At 45.5% G+C, this 23,071-nt stretch overlaps 1 protein-coding gene across 1 annotated transcript in view; it reads right to left on the reverse strand.

Annotated features, from left to right (window-relative positions):
- Positions 1–404: 404 nt before the first annotated feature.
- Positions 405–23,071, reverse strand: part of Ppef2 (protein phosphatase with EF-hand domain 2) — a 32,259-nt gene continuing 9,592 nt past the window's right edge. Inside the window, exons 8-16 of the mRNA XM_059274775.1 lie at positions 22,543–22,579; positions 22,310–22,459; positions 17,186–17,578; positions 14,344–14,529; positions 10,979–11,121; positions 5,098–5,204; positions 3,114–3,277; positions 1,989–2,076; positions 405–802 (exon numbers count right to left, since the gene is read on the reverse strand). Coding sequence (XP_059130758.1) covers positions 549–802; positions 1,989–2,076; positions 3,114–3,277; positions 5,098–5,204; positions 10,979–11,121; positions 14,344–14,529; positions 17,186–17,578; positions 22,310–22,459; positions 22,543–22,579 — 1,522 coding nt within the window. The 3' untranslated portion in view covers positions 405–548. The remainder of the gene's footprint in view (positions 803–1,988; positions 2,077–3,113; positions 3,278–5,097; positions 5,205–10,978; positions 11,122–14,343; positions 14,530–17,185; positions 17,579–22,309; positions 22,460–22,542; positions 22,580–23,071) is intronic.

Genomic DNA, 23,071 nt, shown 5'->3' on the forward strand with positions numbered 1-23,071 from the left:
TTATACAGCAGCATGGGAAAGTATGTACTACTAAATGTAATTTATTTAAAACTGAGAACATAAAATCAGAGAAACTCTATAACCATATGAAGAAAAAGTACATAATGAAAAAAACATATGCTTGAGTCACAAGATTATATACAATTAAAAAAGACTTTCACCAACTTGACATTTTAAAACAATAAATAAAAGGTATGAAACGAAAACAACAAGGGTGTTCAATTATCAGTGATAACTAGGGCAGATTTCAGAATTTAAACATACCTCCCCGAAGTTTCTACTTTGTAAAGATTCTGAGATGAGGTTGGGACAAGTATCTGTGTGTGTGTGTGTGTGTGTGTGTGTGTGTGTGTGTGTGTGTGCGTGCGCGCACATGTATATACACACACACACACCACGCCTAGCACACCCACCAGCAAGTGGACAGGTGATTCTTGATTCCAGTGCCTGCTGGTGGCAAATTCTCAGCCTAAAGCCCCCAAGTCCATGTGGAGTCATAAGCTTGCCATTGCTGATAGGCACCGTGGGTGATAAGGACCAGGCTGGCCTCAGCGCGGACCTGGACTGCTTCGACCACTCTCCTCAGCGTCTGTGGACTGTAGGCAAGCAGGGGCGTGGCCCTCGGAGCAGGACTGCTCCACGAGGCGGAAGGCCTCCAGGAACTCATTGATGTCGATGTGGCCATCCTTGTTGAAATCGATGCTTCTGGCGAGGTCACAGATGTTTTCATCTGTGATGTCAATGTTCATGTGGGAGCTGAAGAGCTTCCAGGTCTGTCTGAACTCGTCCAGAGAGATGAATCCTTAAGAGAGGGGAGGAGTCAGTGAGCCCATAGAGTTTTTAGTGCTTATGGGGAAAACCTGTTCCCCGACTAGTAGGCAGACACAGACCACCGAGGCTGAGGGTAAAGCATGAACTCCCAAGAGGACCACAGAAAAGCATGGATCTTGAGTGCTTTTCATCTGGGAGCAACTGTGTTCCCTGGGAGAGAGGGCCATTCAGCCACATTGGAAACATTTTTCACAGTCATAGCCAACATGAGAGTGGGGTGCTATGGGCGCCTAGTGGATAAGTCGGGGATGATGCTCAACACCATACGATGCGCAAAATAAACCCCTCAAAATACATGATCCTGCCCAAATGTCCGCAGAGGATGTCTCATGCTAACTCACCCCAGACATATGCTTATTTATACTGCTTACAAATGTGTTTAAGCTGGGCACACTTGTCCTTTCTACTTGGGATATGGAGGTGTGAGGTTTGCTGGAGCCCAGAACTTAGACACCAGCCTGGATAGTGTGCTGAGACCTCACCTCAAAAGCCAAACAGGTCACAACCTAACAAGAGCCCTCGGATCCATGCCTGGGCAGTTGGGTGGAGTTTATTTTCCATTTGGTTTTCTGCAGTTCTGGAAGTTGAACCCAGGCCAGGGCCTCTTGAATGCTGGCAAGGGCTCTACCACTACCCTCCATCCTAGGCTCACGTCCACTCAACTTTTTTCATCGTCGTGACTCCGTTCACACACACACACACACACACACACACACACACACACACACGCTTCTGCACGCTCACGTCCATGTGTGCCTCAGCCTGCATGTGGAGGTCGGAGGGCAACTTTTAGGAGTCAGTTCTCTCCTCTCCTTCCACTGTGGGGCCTGGGGATTGTCAGGCTGTGTGACGAGTGCTTCTTTTACCCACCGAGCCACCTCACTGGCCTTCAGTTGATTTTTTAAACAAAGATTCCAAGATGGCCTGATGAAGCCAGGAGTGGCGGTGTACATACGCTGCAGTCCGGAACGACTAACGAGGGTGAGGCAAGAAGGTGGCTTGAGCCTGGTAGGTTACAACCGGGCTAGAAAACACGGGAAGAGTCCATCTCAACTAGATAATAAATGCCCCCAAAGCCATCTGATGTAAAGAGTAGTTTCTCCACACTGCTGGGGACACCTCAGCAGCTGCAGGAACAGGGAATCACGTTGCTCTACCTGAATGATCACTGTCTATGATCCTAAAAATGGTCTCCAAGTTGGATCGGTTTCGATAGAGTTTTTCCAGAAGACTCGACTGTATGTTCTGTAAGAAAACAAACAACCCCTTTTTAAATGTCCCAATGTGTAGTTGACACACCAATTATACATTCTTGAAAAAGACCGAAGCTACTTTATTATCATTCCACCTCACTAGAGTGAAGTAGGAATGTCATCATTCATGTACAAATATTCTAAAAGCGACTGTGGTGGACGGTTGCACGTATTTGTGGATGTAGTCATCCCATCCCATCCACAGGCTTAACCATGGATGGAAATGGTGTCAGTACTGGACATGCACAGACATTCCCCATCATTATTTCCTCTACAATCTGGTATTCCAGATTCTTACATAGCATTTGCATTGCATTAGTCACCTAGAGATCAGAGTCTGCTGGAGGATGTGCATAGCCATGCTGTTTTACATAAGGGATCTGAGCATCCACAGCCCCGTGAGGATCCTCCTCATGCCAGAAAACAAGGGATCAGCGCACACTACACATTATTGGATTGTATTCTTTCAAGTGGGTGAAGTACAGAATGTGTGAATTGTGTTGCAACAAAGATGTTTTTCAAAAGCACATAACGAAAAGTCTCACTTAAGTGACATTGTCACTAACTATTTATTTACTAGTGTTTTAAAACAGAGGAGGTGTCCTGGTGTTGGGGTAACAAAATGAGATTTAAAGTCAGTAGACTTGAGTTTGCTTTTGTTCTGTCTTGGTGCCAGGGGTTGGTCCAGGGCTTTGGGCATGCTAACCACATGCTTTCCCACAGAGTACACCCTTAGCCCATGCCTGAGTCATGGCTGAGGAATTCTATTACCCCAGGCTGAGGTCTTAAGCTCTATGGGCAATGCATTCTCAGGTCTAATAGCATGGATAATGCCTACCTTAGGGTGTTTGGGGGGATTAATTGAGGCAGCTATATAAACCCCCAGAACACACAGGAATGTAACAAATAGTTGCTTCTGTTTCCCCACCCTGCCTTTGGGGCCCTAAATAGCCGTTTCAGAATTCCGGTGCTCCCTAAGGGGGTTCAGAGGCTATCATGTGCTCTCCATCACCACAACCACACCCTTACCTCTCGGCTCAGCTGCTCTTTGGCCAAGCTCTCCAACCAAGACTTGTACTCCAGCACATTATCCACCGAACTGTTCACCAGCTGTGGCCGGAGCATCCGCCATGGCAACCCCAGGTGCAGTACAGACTCCACGGCCACCGCCCAGTCACTCAGGGTGATTACGCCTGTGGGAACAGCCTGGCCTGTTGACCTGCCGCCTAGAAGTCCAGTTTCTTGTCCAGCAGGACATGCATGCAGTGCCTACATTTGTATCCTGACAGTCTTGAACTAGAGGTGGGTAACAGGAACAATGGGCTTGGCCATCACTTCTGTTGGTCAAGACAGAGTGGACTGACAGGAAATGCAGCTTGCCAGATGATATATAAGATGGCCAGTTTGAACTTCAGAGAGGCAACAAAGCATAAGTGTATGAGTGAAATATGATGTAAAATTTTGTGTGTGCCTAGAATTAAAACTTAATTATGTATTCTTTTTTAAAGATTTATTTATTTATGTATACAGTGTTCTGCCTGCATGTATCCCGGAGACCAGAAGAGGGCACCAGATCTCACTACAGATGGTTGTGAACCACCATGTGGTCGCTGGGAATTGAACTCAGGACCTCTGGAAGAGTAGTCAGTGCTCTTAACCTCTGAGCCATCTCTCCAGCCCTAATTATGTATTTTTTTTATTTATTAAATTTGGGTACATGAAGATTATTGTGAATAATATAAAATATGTGTATTCATGTGTATTATGTATGTGTATTTGTGTATATGTAAGTGTGTGTGTGTGTGTGTGTGTGTGTGTGTGTGTGTGTGTGTGTATTGAAGGGCTCTCTAACAGGCTCAAGCTTGGCAACCATGCCTCTGGCAGGCCTTGCCCTTCCTCCATTCCCTCTTCCTTGCTAAACCATGGGTACCACCAAAGTCCATTCCCTTATTTGGCCACTTCCTCCTCCTGATGCTGACTACTAAGGTCCAGCTATCCAAGTATTGAAGTCCAGCAATGAAAAGCCCCCTTTGGCTCACCTAATTGACATTCCCTATTACAATTACCCACCTCATCCTAACATGGCGTTTCCCCTTTTACCTTTATAAACTGCCATTTGCCTATGTGACACATTGGTCTCCTCTCTATGCAGAGGCAGTCCTTTGTCTCCAGGACAGATACCCCTGTCCCTCTCCCTGGTTCCCTTCCCCTTCTCCCTCACCCTCTCTCTCCTGTCTTGGTTCCTTATCCCTGCCTTCTGTCCCTCTGGGGAAATACATCTCCTTTGTGCTGAGAATTTGGTCTTCGTGTGTCCTGGGCCAACTCCAGGCCTTTCATGTATGAGTCTCTCTCTGTCTCTCTCTGTCTCTCTCTGTCTCTCTCTCTCTCCCTCTCTCTCTCTCTCTGTCTCTCTCTCTCTGTCTGTCTCTCTGTCTCTCTTTGTCTCTCTCTGTCTCTCTCTGTCTGTGTGTGTGTGTGTGTGTGTGTGTGTGTGTGTGTGTGTGTGTGTTTTAAAAGGTAAGTGCTGGAGTACCTAGTACAGAGCATTACCTAGCATACACAAGATCCTGGGTTCAATTCCCAGTACTGAAGAAAGAAAGAACCAATATTCTCCGTCCCTTGAAATATTCTGTTCACTGAAACCCTTAAGAACCTATATAAGTGCATATAAGTGTTTCTTCCATTTCTGATGGGCTGCAATTAATCAAAGTTTCGTTAGCAATTCCATCAAGTTGAATATAAATGAAAGTTTTAGCTTTGACAATAGAACATGGGCTGATGGGCTCAGCAACAAGAGGTGGGAGAGAGCCTCCCTCTCTCCTCTCCACTTCTCTCTCTCTCCCTCCCTCCCACCCCCCCCCACCCCCGGTCTCTCTGTCTGTCTGTCTCTCCTTCCTCCATTCACAAAGACTACATCAAGCAGGGGGGAAGCTGTCTTACACGGGTGTTTCACCCCCTCAGCAGCCCGCTCACACCTGCACAGACTCCCCAGGTGTGCTTCCTCTGTCCTTACCGCTCTCATCTGCATCGTGCTTCTGAAATTCCACAAGCAGGTCTGAGGAATGAGCAAATAAGTTTTGCCGCAGGGCTCTCAGGGCTGACTCCTCCACCCTGCTGATCCTGGAACCCAGAGAGAAGGGGTTTATGAAAATCCTGGGCTCTCATTCTCAGTACCTCAAGCTCCCAAGAGCTCAACTGTTGTTGGTTGTTTTTACTCTTTGCTCTTTTTTCAGGGCCTGCCACCCAGCTCCCAAATAAAATACACACAGAGGCTTGTTCTTAATTATAAATGCCCGGCCTTAGCTTGGCTTGTTTCTTGCCAGCTTTTCTTAACCTAAATTATCCCATCTGTCTTTGGCTCTGCAGTTTTTCCTTTCCTTACTTCTGTGTATCTTACTTTCACTCTTACTCCGTGACTAGGTGGCTGGGTGGCTGGGTGGCTGGCCCCTAGCATCCTCCTCTCCTCTCACTCCTAGATCTTTCTTTCTCCCAGATTTCTCCTACTATATCTTCTTTCTGGCTGCCAGCTCTGCCTATCCTTTCTCCTGCCTTGCCATTCAGCTCTTTATTAGACTATCAGGTGTTTTAGGTAGGCACAGTAACACAGCTTCACAGAGTTAAACAAATGCAACATAAACAAAAGTAACACACCTTAAAATAACATTCCCGAACACTCTGCTTTGGAGAGAAGTTTTCCATCTCCTACTTCTCCCCTCTGTCCCTCACTTTTCCCAGTTATATGTGAACAGGATCAGTCTGGGGGACACTGTTCCTTCTTACTACAGTACAGTGGGGGGGTTCAGGTCTGGAGAAAGATCACCTCTGCCGTCAAGCGCTCTAAGCAGACTATGCCTCAGTAGTTTCATCCATAAAACAGGTATAAAAGGCCATTGGCCTCACAGGATAAAAGTGGACAGAAAATAAGTAAATTCATGGTGAGCGTTTAACAGAAAGTCTGGCACCAACTTTCCATGGACCATTTGTTGTCCTACTAAAGCGTCATGTCTCCCTCATATTTTATTATTATGTGAAGCAGAAAATGAGATTTACCTAAAAACACAAAAATCACTAATTCAGGTTTTTAAATTTTTTTTGATGGGAAGGAGGGTGTTGAGACCAAGCTTTGCCCATGCTTAGCAAGTGTTGTAGTTACAAACTCTGGACCTAACCCAATTTTCTCATTTTTATTGGATCAATCAAATAATTATGGGCATAGCACTTAGCCCAAAATAGATGTTCAATAAATATTTGTAATTGAACGGACAAGAGATTAAAAAAAAAAAAACAGTGTACTTAATTTGTAATATCAAAGAGCCAGTCATTCTATAAATGATCAGCGAACCTTTCTTTTCAAGCGAAAACTATTTCTTAAAGCATTTTGTTAGGTTTGATAAAAATATGCATTGGCCAGGTGTAGTGGTACATGCCTATAATTCCAGCACTCTGGAGGCACAGGCAGAAGGTTCAGGAGTTCAAGGTTAGTCTTGGCTACATAGCAAGTTCAAAGCTAGCCTGGATTACATGAGACATTCTTACAAAAAAAAAAAAAGTTTTTTTGTTTTTTGTTTTTCAGAAGGGAAATGTTTGTTGCAATAAGTTATTTAACTAGCAATCCATACGTGTGTTGCATTAACCCTTTGTGTGAGCTATCTAAAACTTGGTCCAAATTGCACAGGTGTATGAGCACACAGGCTTTAACTAGAATTTTTTGTTATATCAGAAGCTAATAGGACCCCAAAAAGAATCAGTTAGCGAAGTCATTTAAAAGATGTCCTTGCAAACAGTAGTCATTGACAGTTAATCAGGGACCTGGGGTAGCAAAGCCTGGACCACCTTCTGGATGGATGAGGTTCTATGTATCAACTGGAACTCTGCACATTGTGTTTGTGTGTGTTTGTGTGTGTTTGTGTGTGTGTGTGTGTGTGTGTGTGTTTGTGTCTGTGTTTCTTCATCACAGCATGAATATGTAGATCAGAGAATAACTTTCAAGAGTTGGTTCTCAGGCTGGAGAGATGGCTCAGAGGTTAAGAGCACTGACTGCTCTTCCAGAGGTCCTGAGTTCAATTCCCAGCACCCACATGGTGGCTCACAACCATCTGTAATGAGATCTGGTGCCCTCTGCTGGTATGAAGACACACATGCAGGCAGAACACTGTATACATAATAATAAATAAACCTTAAAAAAAAAAAAGAGTTGGTTCTCCTTTGATCACGTGGATTCCAGGCATGGAACTCAGGTTGTCTGGCTTGGTTGCAGATACCCTTACCCACGAAGCCATCTTGCCAGCTTGTCTGCACAGATTTTCACCAGTCCCTCACACCCATTGAAGCAGGCAGCATTGTGATAACAGAATGCCATGGCCTCGCCGGGCTGAACCCCAGGCTGACTGTGCCATTCTGTGAGAAGTGAACTTACACAGTAAATGAACTCTGCATGGAGTTCCTCTGAGAAAAGCCAGTGCAAGTTGATGGCCTTGAGGCTTTGGGACAGTCCCTTCATTTATTTCTAATCAGCCATTGTGCCACAGGTGGCTGATGCTGTTGATAGCGACTTCTGAGGAAATTAGGCAAAGTACTTATTTAAAGCACTCAGTGTTTCCCATGAGCGGGATCTCTTTGATCTTCTTAGTAAAGCACACTTGGTCCCCCTGGGTGACTCCTTTTGTAGTGACAACAGCTAAGTCCTAAAAACTGTAGCCTTTCCTTGCTGGGTCCATTTCCCTGGAGCAGCTGAGTACCCTGTGTGGAACTCAGGGGGCTGGGTTTTCGCTTTGTTTTGTTTTATTTTTTTTTATTTTTATTTTTTTTAATTTTTTTTTTTTTTTTTTTTTAGATTTATTTATTTATTTTGTATACAGCATGTATGACCAGAAGAGGGCACCAGATCTCATTACAGATGGTTGTGAGCCACCATGTGGTTGCTGGGAATTGAACTCAGGACCTCTGGAAGAGCAGTCAGTGCTCTTAACCTCTGAGCCATCTCTCCAGCCCTTTGTTTTATTTTTTAATAAAGCTCCAAGGATGATTTGGATTCATGGGAGGATTGATTCTCTGTGGGAAGTCTACATTTTATGTCACATTTCTTTCTGAAAAAGGTTGGACTCAAAGTCAATGTTACATCGTTAATATTTTACATCTCTACCCACTTGATTTATGCTAACTTTGTCTATTTTGATTTTTAATTTAGTTTGACTGAATAATTAAAGAAGACTGTTCGGTGAACTGAAACCGGGCCTCTCAGCAAGCACTCATTCACCCTGAAGCCCTCCTCTCCATGGGAGGTGATAATCAACAGTCCTTCAACCCAGGAACACTGCGATCAAACCAGCAGGGCGCAGACTGCCTCCCTCACTTCAGACTAGCTGAGCTGAGCTCTGTTTCCTAGGGAATTCATCTATCAACACGAAATTGCTAAAACGAAATAGGTACATTTCACAAGCTCAGTGTGTGATGATGTATGTAAATTCTTTATAACTCTGAACATACAGGAAGTTCTCAACTAGGTTAGAACTCCAAATCTAGAACCAGTCAAATTCTATCCCACGCTTCCTTCCCAGAAAGGCTCACAGTTAACAAACCTGTGCTCTGGAATCTACTTGCCAAGTCCCACGGGTAAAGGACTTAAGGTAACACAAATCCTTCCCAGGGAGCAGGAAATAGAATAACATTGACCGGACTCAGTGGCCCGATACCGGGATCTCAGCAGAGGCACCTGTTGTCAGTGATGGGCGGGGAAAGAGATGAGAGGGTGTGGAGGAGCAGCCTGCTCTGGTTTGCTGGGACTTGTTCTCCAAAGGTTCATGTGTTGGGGACTTGGACCGAACTGTGGTGATGGGACTTTTAGAGGGTGGGGCTGAGAAAAAGGTCCTTAGGTCATCACACACACACACACATACACACACACACACACACACACACTCATACACACTCATACACACACACACACCACACCACACACACACACACCATACCACACACACACACATACACACACACACACTCATACACACAAACAACACCACACCACACACACACCACACACACACTCATACACACACACCACACCACACATACACACACACTCATACACTCACACCACACACACACCACACCACACACACACTCATACACACACACCACACCACATACACTCATACACACACACACACACACACACACACGCACTCATACACACACACTCATACACACACACACACACCACACCACACACACACACCACACCACACACACACACACACTCATACACACAAACAACACCACACCACACACACACACACACACTCATACACACAAACAACACCACACCACACACACACACACCACACACCACACACACACACACCACACACACACACACACACACACACACACACACACACACACACACACACGAGATGAAGGCAGTTCTCCTGGGACTCTTGGCTGAGTTCTGTGAGAGAGCTATTAGAATAGAAGGAACCTAAGGCTCCTCCTTTGTCTACTTCCCACCTCAAGCTGTGATCTTTCTCTGAGTCCTTACCCTGATGTGATGCCATCTGCAGTTAGGTCCTCGCCAAGGACAGACCAAGGGGCTGCCAATTTTACTTTTCCAGCCTCCAAAACTATATGCTAAGTAAGCTCCTTTTCTTTGTAAATACCTCGCATCAGATATTTCATTACAATAACAGAAAACAGAAGTAGGCAGGTGTGGTCTTGCCTGCCTGTATTCTCAGCTCTTGGGAGGTGGAGGCAGAAGGAACAGAAAGTGGAGGTCATCCTTACCTGTGTGTGAGGTTGAGGCCAGCCTGGACTACAGGAGAGCCTGTCTCAAAGCAGAAAAAAGAAAGAAAGAAAGAAAGAAAGAAAGAAAGAAAGAAAGAAAGAAAGAAAGAAGAAAAAGGAAGAAAGAAAGAAGGAAGGAAGGAAGAAAAAGAAAACGAAAGAAAGGAAGAAAGGAAGAAAGAAAGGAAAAAAGAAAAAGAAAGAGAAAGAAAAAGAAAGAAAGAAAGAAAGAAAGAAAAAGAAAGAAAGAGAAAGAAAAAGAAAGAAAGAAAGAAAGAAAAAGAAAGAAAGAAAAAGAAAGAAAGAAAGAAGAAAAGAGAAAGGGAGGGAGGGAGAGAGGGAGGGAGGGAGAGAAAGAAAAGAAACCAGTGCTGGGCATAAACCTTTAATCCCAGTGCTTAGGAGGCAGAGGCAGGTGGATCTCTATGAGTTCAAAGCTGTGCTGGTCTACATAGCAAGTTCCTGGCCAGTTAAGGCTACACAGTGAGACCCTGTCTCATAAAGAAAAAGAAACTGAGGAACCACAAAAACAACAACAAAGGGACAGGGACTCTGGTATGATGTCTATTCTAGATTTTAATACGAATGTAGCTAAATTCTGAATTGTTCTGGAGAATTTGAATAAATGCAATGGCATCTAATGTTTCTAAGCACTAAAATTCTCTCTCTCTCTCTCTCTCTCTCTCTCTCTCTCTCTCTCTCTCTCTCTCTCTCTCTCTCGTTTTGTTTTCAAGACAGGGTTTCTCTGTGTAACAGCCCTGGCTGTCCTGAAACTCACTTTGTAGACCAGGCTGGCCTCAAACTCACAGAGATCCACCTACCTCTGTCTCTCAATTGCTGGGATTAAATGCATATACCACCACCACTGCTCAGAAAAATTGTTTTTCTGATAACCACTCATTAAAAAGCTTGGGCTGGAGAGATGGCTCAGAGGTTAAGAGCACTGTTTGTTCTTCCAAAGGTCCTGAGTTCAATTCCCAGCAACCACGTGGTGGCTCACAACCATCTGTAATGAGATCTGGTGCCCTCTTCTGGCCTGAAGGGATATATGCAGACAGAACACTGTATACATAATAAATAAATAAATCTTTAAAAAAAAAAAAAAAGCTTGCCTTTGCCTCATGGTTAGCCTGTGTGTCGTTTTGTTAGCTTGATACTGCACAATATGCGGAGTTAGGGCTGGTCCCAGTTTAACATAGGCACCTCGGTTACTGCCAACTTCGTAGTAGTTGGAGGCAGAGAAGATGGTTAACACCTGTATCAAAACAGGACACACAGAATTTATGCACACTGAAGAATCTTCATCCTCAATCCATTGGCCAACTCACATCGGGGCTGCTGCTCACACTCATCTACGGATCTCCCTCCCTCCCTTTCTACCTGCTTCCCCTCCCTCCTCTCCTCCTCCTCCTCCTCCTCCTCCTCCTCCTCTTCCTCCTCCACCCCTCTCTCTGTCCTCAATGCTGTTAGAGAATTGTGACTTAAGTTGTAGACACTCAAACTGATCGGAGATCCATAACATGATTTCACTTTTCTATCCTAAGTAAAATCAGCAGACGTTGTTTTAAACAAAGGGGTAATACACCTTCTTTGGCTCATCTTGGAAGCAGGCTGGGTCTCATGAACTGGGGCAGTCATGTGTAGCAAGCAAATTAGTTCTAAAGCTAGTGAGCTGCCCCAATGCAACAAGGGACACATAAGACCCTTTTTGATTGATGGACATAGGAAGCCAGTGTTCCCCCAGACACATCTTTACCTCCAAGTCACATGGTTTGCAGTCAATTGCCTCAAACATCCCTTCAAGGCACTGGATTTTGGCACTGCCCAGGCAGATATTCAGGATCTTGTGTATTTGGGTATCTCCAAATGCAATAACATGGGACTCTGTGTTCTTAATTATTAATCCTTTTTTAAAAAAAATTTGAGTGTATGTGGCCCTGCATAAATTTATTTGTTCTCCTCTCTCTCTCTCTCTCTCTCTCTCTCTCTCTCTCTCTCTCTCTCTCTCTCTCTCTCTCTCTCTGTGTGTGTGTGTGTGTGTGTGTGTGTGTGAAATTTGCTGTGGGATGTATGGCAAATGTGTTGCTAATTAATCAATAAAACACTGATTGGCCATTGGCTAGGCAAGAAGTATAGGCGGGGCAAGGAGGAGAATAAAGCTGGGAAGTGGAAGGCTGAGTCAGAGAGACACTGCCAGCCGTCGCCAGGACAAGCAGCATCATGTGAAGATGCCGGTAAGCCATGAGCCATGTGGCAAGGTATAGATTAATGGAAATGGATTAATTTAAGCTGTAAGAACAGCTAGCAAGAGGCCTGCCACGGCCATACAGTTTGTAACCAATATAAGTTTCTGTGTTTACTTGGTTGGATCTGAGTGGCTGTGGGACTGGCAGGTGAGAGAGATTTGTCCTGACTGTGGGCCAGGCAGGAAAACTCTAGCTACACAAATTTCTCAGAACTGGAGTCTCAGGTGGTTGTGAGTCCTAAGTGGATGTTAGTAACAGACCCCAGGTCCTCTCCAAGAGCAATAAGCATTCTTAACTGCTGACCATCTCTCCAGCCCCCAGAGTAGGGTTTCTATGGGTTTTTGTACCTGTGGTGGTTTGAAAGAAAATGGCCCCTAAAGGAAGTGGCACTATTAGGAGGTGTAGCCTTGTTGGAGGAAGTGTGTCACTGTGGAAGTGGGCTTAGAGGTCTCATATATGCTCGAGCAGTGCCCAGGGAGACACTCTGCTTCCTGTTGCCTGCATATCAACATGTACTCGCTCCTTCTCCAGCACCATGTCTGCCTGCATGCTCCCTGCCATGGTGACAATGGACTGAATCTCTGAACTGTAAGCTGCCACCTCAATTAAACGTGTTCCTTTATAAGAGTTGCTGTGTTCATGGTGTGCCTTCACAGCAATAGAAACCCTAACTAAGACAGCACCTCAGAGATAACCTGTGAGATTTTCTCCTGTCGACATGTACATTTTCTTCTGGGAGATACTGAACACAATGTCTCTTAAGATTCACAGTGAGCATAGGAAAGAAAATGTTCTTGGAGATTTGCAACAAGGACACACTAATCATGTGTGGTGGTATTGTGTTCCCCAAAATATTGGGCACCCTAATAAACTTATCTGGGGTCAGAGACAGAACAGCCACTAGATACAAAGGCTAGAAAATGGTGGCACTCACACCTTTAATCCTAGCATTCCATAGGTAAAAATCCCTCTGGATCTCTGTGAGTTCAAGGCCACATTGGAAACAGCCAGGCATGGTGACACACGCCTTTAATCCCAGGGAGTGATGGTAGAAGGCAGAAAGATATATAAGGTGTGAGGACCAGGAACTAGAAGCATTTGGCTGGTTAAGCATTCAGGCTTTTGAGCAACACAGTTCAGCTGAGAGCCATTGGGATATGAGGACACAGAGGCTTCCAGTCTGAGGAAACAAGATCAGCTGAGAAGTTGGCCAGGTGAGGTTAGCTGTGACTTGTTCTATCTCTCTGACCATCCAGCATTTCACCCCAGTAACTGGCCCCGGGTTTGATTTTATTAATAAGACTCTCTAAGATTCCTGCTACAACCATGTAGTCAAATGTTTCTTCTATTAATTAACTGTGAATCCATTGTTCTCCCATAGAAAGAGGATTTGGGGAACACAGAGTCCTATGTTATTGCATTTGGAGATACCCAAATACACAAGATCCCGAATATCTGCCTGGACAGTGCCAAAATCCAGTGCCTTGAAGGGATGTTTGAGGCAATTGACCGCAAACTGTGTGACTTAGAGGTAAAGATGTGTCTGGGGGAACACTGGCCTCCTATGTCCATCAATCAAAAGGGGTCTTATGTGTCCCTTGCTCTCAGGCTTTTGGGAAGCAGTAGCTACCATCAAATTTTAAATTTTAAAAGCTGGGTATGGTGATGCTTTTAACCCCAAGACTTGGGAAGCAGAGGCAGGCAAATCTTTGGAGTTCAAAGTCTGCCTTGTCTACATAGTGAGTTCCAGGTTAGCCAGGGCTATGTAGAGAGATCCTATCTCAAAAACAAAACAAAACAAAAAAGTCATAAAAGTCAAAGGTAAAAGGTTGTAAAGCCTGAGAAGATGGCTTTGTTGGTAGAGTGCTCTCCATGAGGACTTGAGTGCAGCTCCCCAGCACCCACGTAAAAGCTGGCTTAGTGGTGCCCATCTGAAATCTCAACGCTGGGGAGGAAAAGATGGGCAGACCCCTGGGGCTCACTGGCCAGCCAGTCTAGATGAACTGGGGAGTTCCAGACTCAGTGAGAGACCTGCCTCAACAAACGCGGTGGAGGAGGAACTGAAGATACCCAATGTTGACTTCCCGCGCGTACACACACACACAAAGTACCTAACTGCCTTGGGCAAGTAGGTAACACACCCTAGGTACAGTTGGTTGTCAGCTCCTGGGAGGAGCTCTTTGGACCACTTCTGTGTCACAAATGTGGACCGCTGCAGAGGCTCCGCCCACCTTGCGCTTGTGGCAGAATTCATAGCCTTCGGGTTTGCATTCATGAGAACGAATCAGGAACTGCAGCTTGTATTTCTCCAGCAACTTTTCTGTCACATCAGGCCCGAAGTAACAGCCTCCTCCTCGGACAGTGTTGGCCTTGCAGCCCTCCTGAGCCATGGGATCACTCCACAGAATATCTACAACCTAGGAAGGCCAAGGCACATATCCACTCAGTCATTCACAGGAAAAACAGGAGGAGGTGGAGGAAGAGGGTGGGGAGCAGGAAGCCGAGGAGGGAGAGAGAGAAGGAAAAAATAGGAGGAAATGAATAAATTTCTATGCAATTAATATTTGTCACGTTTATATTTTGAAGTTTTATTTGGCCAAGGAGGCCAGAGAGGGTGTTGGGTTCCCTGGAACTGGAGTTATAGATGGTTTTGGGATACCCTATGCATGTTGGGAATCAAATCCAGGGTCCTCTGGAAGAGTGACCAGTGATCTTAGCCACTGAGCCATCTCTCCAGCCCCATGTTTATATTTTGGATGCTGAGGCTGCATGTAAAAAGATTTGTCACATCTTTTTGCTGTTTGTTTTTGTTTGTTTGTTTGTATTGTATTGAGACAGGGTCTTGCTAAGCAGCCATGGCTGTCCTTGAACTCACAGTGACTCTTTTACCTCAGCCTCCCAAGTGTTTCAGATGTCTTGTTTGTTTGTTTGTTTGTTTGTTTGTTTGTTTGGAGACATGGTCTTGTGTAGCCCAGGCTGGCTGAGAAATGATTCTGAACAACTGATCCTCCTGCCTCTACTTCCCAAGGATAGGGATCGCAGGCAAGCAGCTTAGAAGTGTTTTGTTTCACGAAGGAGTGTACACACCTATTGACTGGTAAGTACATACCCGTTTTCTTGAATGTAAATCTTATGTAGAAAGTCAGCATGTAGAAGAGGTAGCATTACTCAGGTAACAGCTGGGCATAAGGGCTGCTGTGCTACCCCTGGTCAGAGGCTGTATCCCAGGCCCTTGTACCCTGGCTCCAAAGTGAAGGCAGAGCTCCTAAAAATGGCCGACAGTCTCCCCTGGGGAGTTCACAGCCCCTAGCTGTGGTCCTGGAGAAGCTCAAACAATGTTTTGCTTTTTAAAGTAATTTAAGGATTTTGACGCAAAGCCGCAGAAGATCTGAGAAGTCTTTCCAGCAGCTCAGGTTCCCCGCTCCTGCTCACACTCAGAGAAGCGTTTTCCATTGCCAGTCTTATCCAATGCAGATGTGGATTTGGAGCAAAGACATGTAACACTTTCTGCATGTACTTTTCAGGAAAAATGCATTTGATTTATAAGTATCTGCACACGATTGGGTCACGTGTTGCAGAAGGAAAGACTTCCATTCTAAGTTTTAAGTGTAAGCTGGTGTTGAAGCCTAGGTCAATAACTCTGGGAGAGTGTGGTATCTGTTCCTCACCCTCCTTTGTCCAGCCAGTGGCTGCTTCTGCTCACTTTAGCTTTCAAAAGATTCTGAATTCTTTTCTTTATTGGATGAACTTTATGAAACTGCCACTTTTGTAGATGACAAATGATGACACCATCAAGTTTTCATGGCTCTGTAACTAACTGCCCAAGACCACCAACATCATCTCCAACCTGGTCACCAGGTGTGCTGATAAGTTTATGTCACATGACACAAGCTTGAGTCATCTGAGAAGAGGGAACCTCAGCTGAGAAAATGCCTCCCTGAGACTGGCCTATAGGCAAGTCTGTGGTGTAGTCTTGATTAGTAATTCATATGCAGGACCCATCCCACCGGGAATGTCACCACCCCTGAGCAGGTAGACCTGGGGTACATAAGAAAACAGCCTGAGCATTCCATGGGGAGCATGCCAGTAAGCAGCACTCCTCCACGGCCTCTTTATCAGCTCCTACCTCCAGATTCCTGCCCTGTTTGAGTGCCCGCCCCGAATTTCCTCAGCGATGGACCATGATGTGGAAGTGTAAGCAAAATAAACCCTTTTTGTCCCAAGTTATTCTTGGTCATGGTGTTTAATCACAGCAATAGAAACCCTAACTGAACAGCATCCAGATATGGTGGGACATGCTTTTAATTCCAGCGCTTGGGAGTCAGAGGCAGGTGGATCTCTGAGTTTGAGGCCAGCCTGGCACATGATGAGTTCCAAGACAGCCAGGGCTACAGAGAGAAATCCCCATCTCAAAAAAGAAAAACGAAACCAAAAGCCTAACTGAGACACCAGGCTAGCCCTTTCAGGGGCCTCCCTGACATAGCCTTGCCCCTGTAAATGTCTCTTCCCCTGTTTTCCCGAGTCTCTCATTTTGGCAAGTGATGGGCCACACTGTGCAGTGAGTCCTCCTTATCTACCTATTTGTTTTCATCTGTCCTGACAGAATGATTGTGTTTGGGGTAGCCATATGTCCCGCTATCCACACTTTTCCAGACTCCCTTGCAGCTAGGGATGGCCAAATGACAGAGTTCTAGAGAGCTGGGGAAGCCCATACTTTCCTAAAAACAGGGCAGAAGCTACTGGCTAGTTCTTTTGGTCTTGTGCTGAAGTGGCCAGCTTCCTCCATAAAATTAACATGGAAAAGGATTCACTGAGTGGTACCTAACCTGCATCCCCAGCTGATGCCAAATCCTGGAACAGGTGTTCTTGGGCAACAGCCTCTCCCCAGCAGTCTCTCCCCACTCATTACAAAACATTAACATGAGTTTTTAGACAAAAACTAATGTCCTGGAGTTTTAAAATGCTTGATAGGAAGAGGGACCTTGGTAAACCTCCTTCATTTATACAGTAGTTTTGATCTGTTGGTCCCCCAGACGGCAGACATTCTGAGAGGCAGCAGTGAGCCACACCTACCTGCTTCCACTCTTCGGGAGTGGGGTCCAGGACCCCACCCGCATCAGCGTCACAGTGGGTGTCGGGGGCCAAGGGCAAGGGCTCCCCCTTCTCTCTGATCCCTGGGAAGCCGGCTTGCTCCCGGCACCGCTCCAGCTCCAGGTCCACCGAGTGCCGCCCCTGCCGGGACTGCCCCTTGTGGTCAACCGAGCCGCAGGGAATGCTGCAGGACCGGCAGGCTTTGTGGGCCTTAAAGCCAGAGCCCGGGTGAAAAGGCGACGAGGGCAGAGAGCGGCTTTGAGGAAGAAACCACGGAGTAGGTCTCTGTTCAGAGCTTGTCTGGCTGACTTTTCTCTTCTGCTCCTCCCGATTCTCACTTTCCCTTCTCATTTTGCATCTCAAGGTAGAAACAATCTAGACATGTTCAATAAATAAATAAATAAATAAATAAATAAATAAATAAATAAATAATAATAAATAAATAGATAAATAAATAAATAAATAGTGTGTATTTACACACACACACACACACACACACACACACACACACAAACTTGCAGGAATGAAATGCTAAGTTCTTTCAGACTACCATTCTGGCATCCAGGTCCTAAACCCTGGAGTCCTCAAACCATGCTGCTCTGTGCAGCTTTCCTGGTCTGAGACAAGCCAGATTGTGAACTTCGAACAGCAATCCCATACGGCCACCACATTCAAACACGTGATTGGCAGGCTTATATCTTTTTTTTTGTTGCATTTCATGTTTAAATTATTCATATTTAACATATTTTTGCAAAACACGTAGTGACATTTTGTTATCTCCAAAGGAAAACTGTGCGCTATGCGAGTCACCCCTGTGTGTAGCGCACCCCCGCTGTCCACCCATTCGTCATGTAGCCTAGGTTTTCTGGTGGACAGTCGCAGCATTACCATTAAGAAACCCTTCTTTTGCTTAAAAATACCCGCCAAATGGAACAGTAGCAATGCAGAGTCGGGACCAGGGCATAAAACGTGGACGGGCAAGATCCTGCCTCTGGCGTAGGGCACACAGAGAAAAACAAACAAAAATCTCTTCTGTAAATCTCTTCTGTGCGGGGTTTGGCGCCATCTGCTGGAAGTCCTGGATTGGTGGGTTGATAGGCCGGTGGTGTAGAATAGAGAAAAGCAGACTGACTCTTGCAGGACAGGTGACCGGAAACGCTGTGATTCTACCTGCCGCAGAAGGGGGCCGTCACCGACTCGGTCATCGTGGTGCTGGGACCGAGTCGAAGAATAAATAGAATGCAGTCCTCGGGAAAGACAGGGGTCTGACACGGAACTGCGCGGCAATATACACAAAGACAACCATCCCTGGAGCCGAGGGCTACCAGGAAGGCTGAGGAGGCTAAGAACTCTGTGAGTGTATGTGAACAGAATGGGGGTCCCCCTCCCTCCCCGCGCAAATAGATGCAGGAACCGATGTTCAAAAAAAAAAAAAAAAAAAAAAAAAAGACCCATCCCAGGGTGGACTGGCTTAGGACCAGAGCAAAGAAAAGTCCTGGAGAGGGCCAGCAGGATGAATGTGGCCTGAAAAGAATCCACACTGCGTGGAGGCAATGAGGCTGTACGGACATTGGACAGGTGCTACACGATTGATCCTTCCCTAACAACTGAGAGAGGGGGGGGGGGGATTGATTGAGATCACCTGGATCCTAGCTAGCCCCTTCTCCCTGCATTCTCACAGCAAAAGTCACCACTGACACCCCTGTCACCTCTCGGGAAACTTTAAGGATTCCATCACCCGCTCCTAGAAGTGTCTCTAACTTGGATTCTTAGGGAAACTTCGGGTTCCGGTGTTTTGAGCGTTTCCGGTGGGTGAGGTGAGGTGCTACTCCTCACAATTTTCGTAAGTCAACTCACGTTCTCACCAGCTCTATGGGAGCATCATCATTTACGACAGCCAAGGAAACTGAGACACAGAGAAACCGAGACTCTTCCTGCACCCAATCCAGTTAGTCAGACTGGAGCCCTCCCACCCCCCACTGTGCCCCCAGGGGCTCCCCAGGCTCCCCAGGTGGTACAATCCACTGTACCAGCCCCGCCACAGAACTTTACCAACTAAATGTTCGGAAGTTAACATGTGCTAAGCCATGAAAATAAACTGTTCCTTTGACTCTTTCCAAAGTTCCTCCCACTTCTGTGTTTTCACGGCTACATACGGTTCTCCCCATGAGATAACTGGTTCTCCTGCGGCTTGCTGTCTCTACCTCCAGATGGAAACACAGCTGAACAGAAGGTTTGGACTCAAAGTTTGTGAAATATCAAGCTTAAAAAAGACAGGTGCCAGGCAACATGCAGATTTAACAAGGGAAACACGAAGAACTGATTGATAGGTTCTAGTTCCCTACACTCTCAAGACTATAAAGGGGGAGGGGCATGGAGAAAGGAGGAGATGGGTGAGAGGACCAACTAAAGCTAAGTACGGGGGCTGGAGAGATGGATCAACATTTGCCGTTCTTTCAGGGGACCCAGCTTCAATTCCCAGCACCCACATGGTGGTTCAGTCATCTGAAACTCCAGTTTCAGGGGTCCAGTGCCCTCACCCTACCTCTGCAAGCACGTTCATGGTGCACATACATACATGCAGGCAAAACACTCAAAAAAAAATCTTATTTTAAAAATGAAGTGTGAAGGCTGAAGAGCACTTGCTGCTCACATATAGGCCTGGAATTCAGTTCCCGGCACCCACGTTAAGCAGCTCACGACTACAGGTAACTCCAGTTCCAGGGGATCCAGCGCCATCTTCTGGCCAGCCAGGCAGTCACACTGCCATAAAAGTCTAAACACCAACCTCCCCTGATTATGTGTGCAAATGCCATAAGGAAACCTGCAGCTTTAAGGCTGGGCATGGTGATGTACACTTGTAATCTCAGTACTTGGGAGGCACAAGAGGAGGATCACAAACTGGGGGCTAGCCTTGACTACACAGTGAGCTCTAGACCAGCCTTAAAATAAAAACAAACAAATCAAAAACAAACATGAACGGCTGAGATGACCTAAGCCAGTTGTGAGCCCCTGAATGCTACAGAGCTCTCTCACCAGAATTTGCTAAAGAATGTATCTTTTTCCTCTTTGAACACTGAGTTTGGGGACACAGGGATGTGTAACTTGTCCCTTGGCCACCAAATCCCAAGAAGCCATACTCAAACCTGATAGATAGAACCTGAGTGCAGAAACCTTGGACTCTGAGGCAATGTAAGCACTCAATGAGCCCCATGTAGCTCTGTGCCATGAGCCTGGTTCTGTGTGTTGAGGAAGGGTGTGCGTAAAAGTTTAGGAGGTCAACAGAACAAACTAAGTCAGTGTTGCCGCCCTAACTAGGTCCTGTTTGTAATTTCTGTCTCCCTAGTCTTCAGTAAGGGTCATGCACTCTGGGATAAAGAGTGTGTTTGTAAACTTCTCTTTCAAGTAAACACAGCCATTTGACTAAAGTTCTTGTCAATTAGATCAGAAGAGAAATGCTGGGTCCCACGGGATGTCCATAAAAGAAAAGAGCTCTCTTTCTTCTGTTCTTTTTAATTGGCTAGGATGTGATCATGATGATTGGAAGGAACTCAAGCAGCCATCTTGGATCATGATGTACTGTGGCAGACCAGCAAGAATTCCAAGTTCCTAAGACTGCGATGTTGCTACAGACCTTCATTTACACAAGAGATAAATATTTAACAGAGACCTTTGGACCTTTCTGTTACCTCAGCCAAAGGTAAGCATCGTTTTATAAGGCATGTGTAACATATTTACATTCAATCTTCACAGTGCCAACAATACAGTTTATTCATGTCTCCATTATACAAGTTAAATCTAAGGTCATGTTAAGTTAGCTTGTCCAAGGCCACAAATTCTAAGCAGAAGATCCAGGATTTTTATCCCTTTCTGCCTCACTTCTCAGGCCAGGCTTTGCCGACTCTGGCAACACTTTCTTACTTGAACATCTTTGTGGCAAAGACTATCATTCCTCCCAGATCTTCCCCCGATTCTTTCTCACAGGATACAAACTGCAACTTTCTTGCTGAGCAGATGGCCAACCATAAAATATTTCATTTCCAGCTTCCCTGCAAGTGTAGGGGTCCCATGTAACCATGGTCTGATGAGGGGGATGAAAGTTCTGGATTATTTTGGAAGGGGCAAAGCCTCTGTATTCCACACCTCCACATCCCCACACCCCTGCAACCCCCCACCCCTACCCTGTGTCGGGGAGAGTATGGCAGTATGTTTTCTTGGCAATACAGATCAAGGCTTGGAGATGACACCCTAGGATGATTCTCTAGACAGTGACATGGAACAAAGTTTGCCATGTCACCTGATACCTGAAAATTCCAAGACTCAAAGCCAGTCCTGACTCTCAAACTGAGTGCTGTGGTGTACGCCCACAGCCACCGGAGACATTCAGAGTCAAGGCAGAGCCTTCTGTAGTAACGAGTTCCATGTTGTTGGAACAGTCAGGAAAATGCCACAGAGAATGTTTCAGCAGAGGTGGCCATGGGACAGTTGGAGGGTAGATGCCTGACATACTGTGAAAAGTTCAAGAGTCTATTATGAGAAGAATACAAAGCCTTTGTTTTCCAGGCCTCTGTTTCTAAAGTGGAATAGATACTAGGAAGCTATTGTTCATCCGCTATAATCCACTCCATGCCACACCCTCTACCTCCTCTGCTGGCACACAGAGCTGTTGTAGGCCCCTGAAGGGCAGACAGGCTCTGTATCATTTTCATATCTCCGTAGTACTGTCTTTGCACGTGGCAAGCAAGCATCCTCCCTGCCCATGCTAGGTGCTGAATACACCCGGGTTGAATTTAGTTAGATGATTCAGATATGAATCATTTGTGGATATAAATTATTTGGGAAATAGAGGCTCTTCAGGTGATGGTATTAAGGGACAGTTAATTAGAATCATCTAAATCAAGGATGGCAAACACACAGCACTGGCTGCCACTCCCCTGTTTTGTGTCCATGACAGACATTGCTAATGGATTACAGCACACTTGCTCCCTGTCAACCCTCAGCCCTTTCTCCACGTTCTCACCAGTTACCATGCAAGCTGACATTTATTTTACATTGACAGTGTGACTAGACAGAACGTGAGATTTGTATCGGCTCATGAATCAGTACCTTGTGCCTGTCTAGTTTAGCCAGAAGTTCCAAGTCAGTCCTGTCTGAGACTCCGCCATGAAGAACCAGGACTTTCTCATCAACCAGTGTGGCCAGCGGAAGCCAGCAGAAGACATCTTGGAGTGTCCTTAGGATTTTCTTCCCATGTATCTGAGAAATGATACCGACAAGACATTCAGCGTCACAGAGCTCAGTCTGAGGGAAAAGAAAGTTTGGCTTGGAAAGGGGCACACCTTGTATTTATCCATCACTTCCTTGGTGAAGCCGTATCTGGACACAGAGGCAAAGCACACAGGAAGATGCATTTAGTGACAGAAGTCATGGCGTGATCACATTTTATAAAAATGCTTATTCTATTTTTGTGCCCTTAGAATACATAAAAAAAAGAGAGATAGAAATCATCATCAAGAAGTTTACAATTTTGCTATTATTTCTGGGTAGAGAAATTATGAGATATTTAAATTCTATTCCTTTTGTTTATCTAGATTTACTACTTTCTCTGAGCTAATCCTTATTGTTTACAAGTTAAAATACTAATATGTTAAAGATATAATGTTCTTATTACAATAGTAAAATAACATGGAATTTTTAAAAAAGTCTTTTAAAATATTATATACTGTGTGTTCTTTTAGAAATTAGAAAACTTTTTTTCCTGGTAATTGAACCCAGGGCCTGTGCATGCTAGACAAGTGCTCCATCACTGAGCTACAACCTTAGCCCTAGGAAAACTATGTTTAAAAGGCATCTAAAGTAAGGACTCTA

Source organism: Peromyscus eremicus, chromosome 10 (assembly GCF_949786415.1).
Source record: "Peromyscus eremicus chromosome 10, PerEre_H2_v1, whole genome shotgun sequence".
NCBI classification, from domain to species: domain Eukaryota; kingdom Metazoa; phylum Chordata; class Mammalia; order Rodentia; family Cricetidae; genus Peromyscus; species Peromyscus eremicus.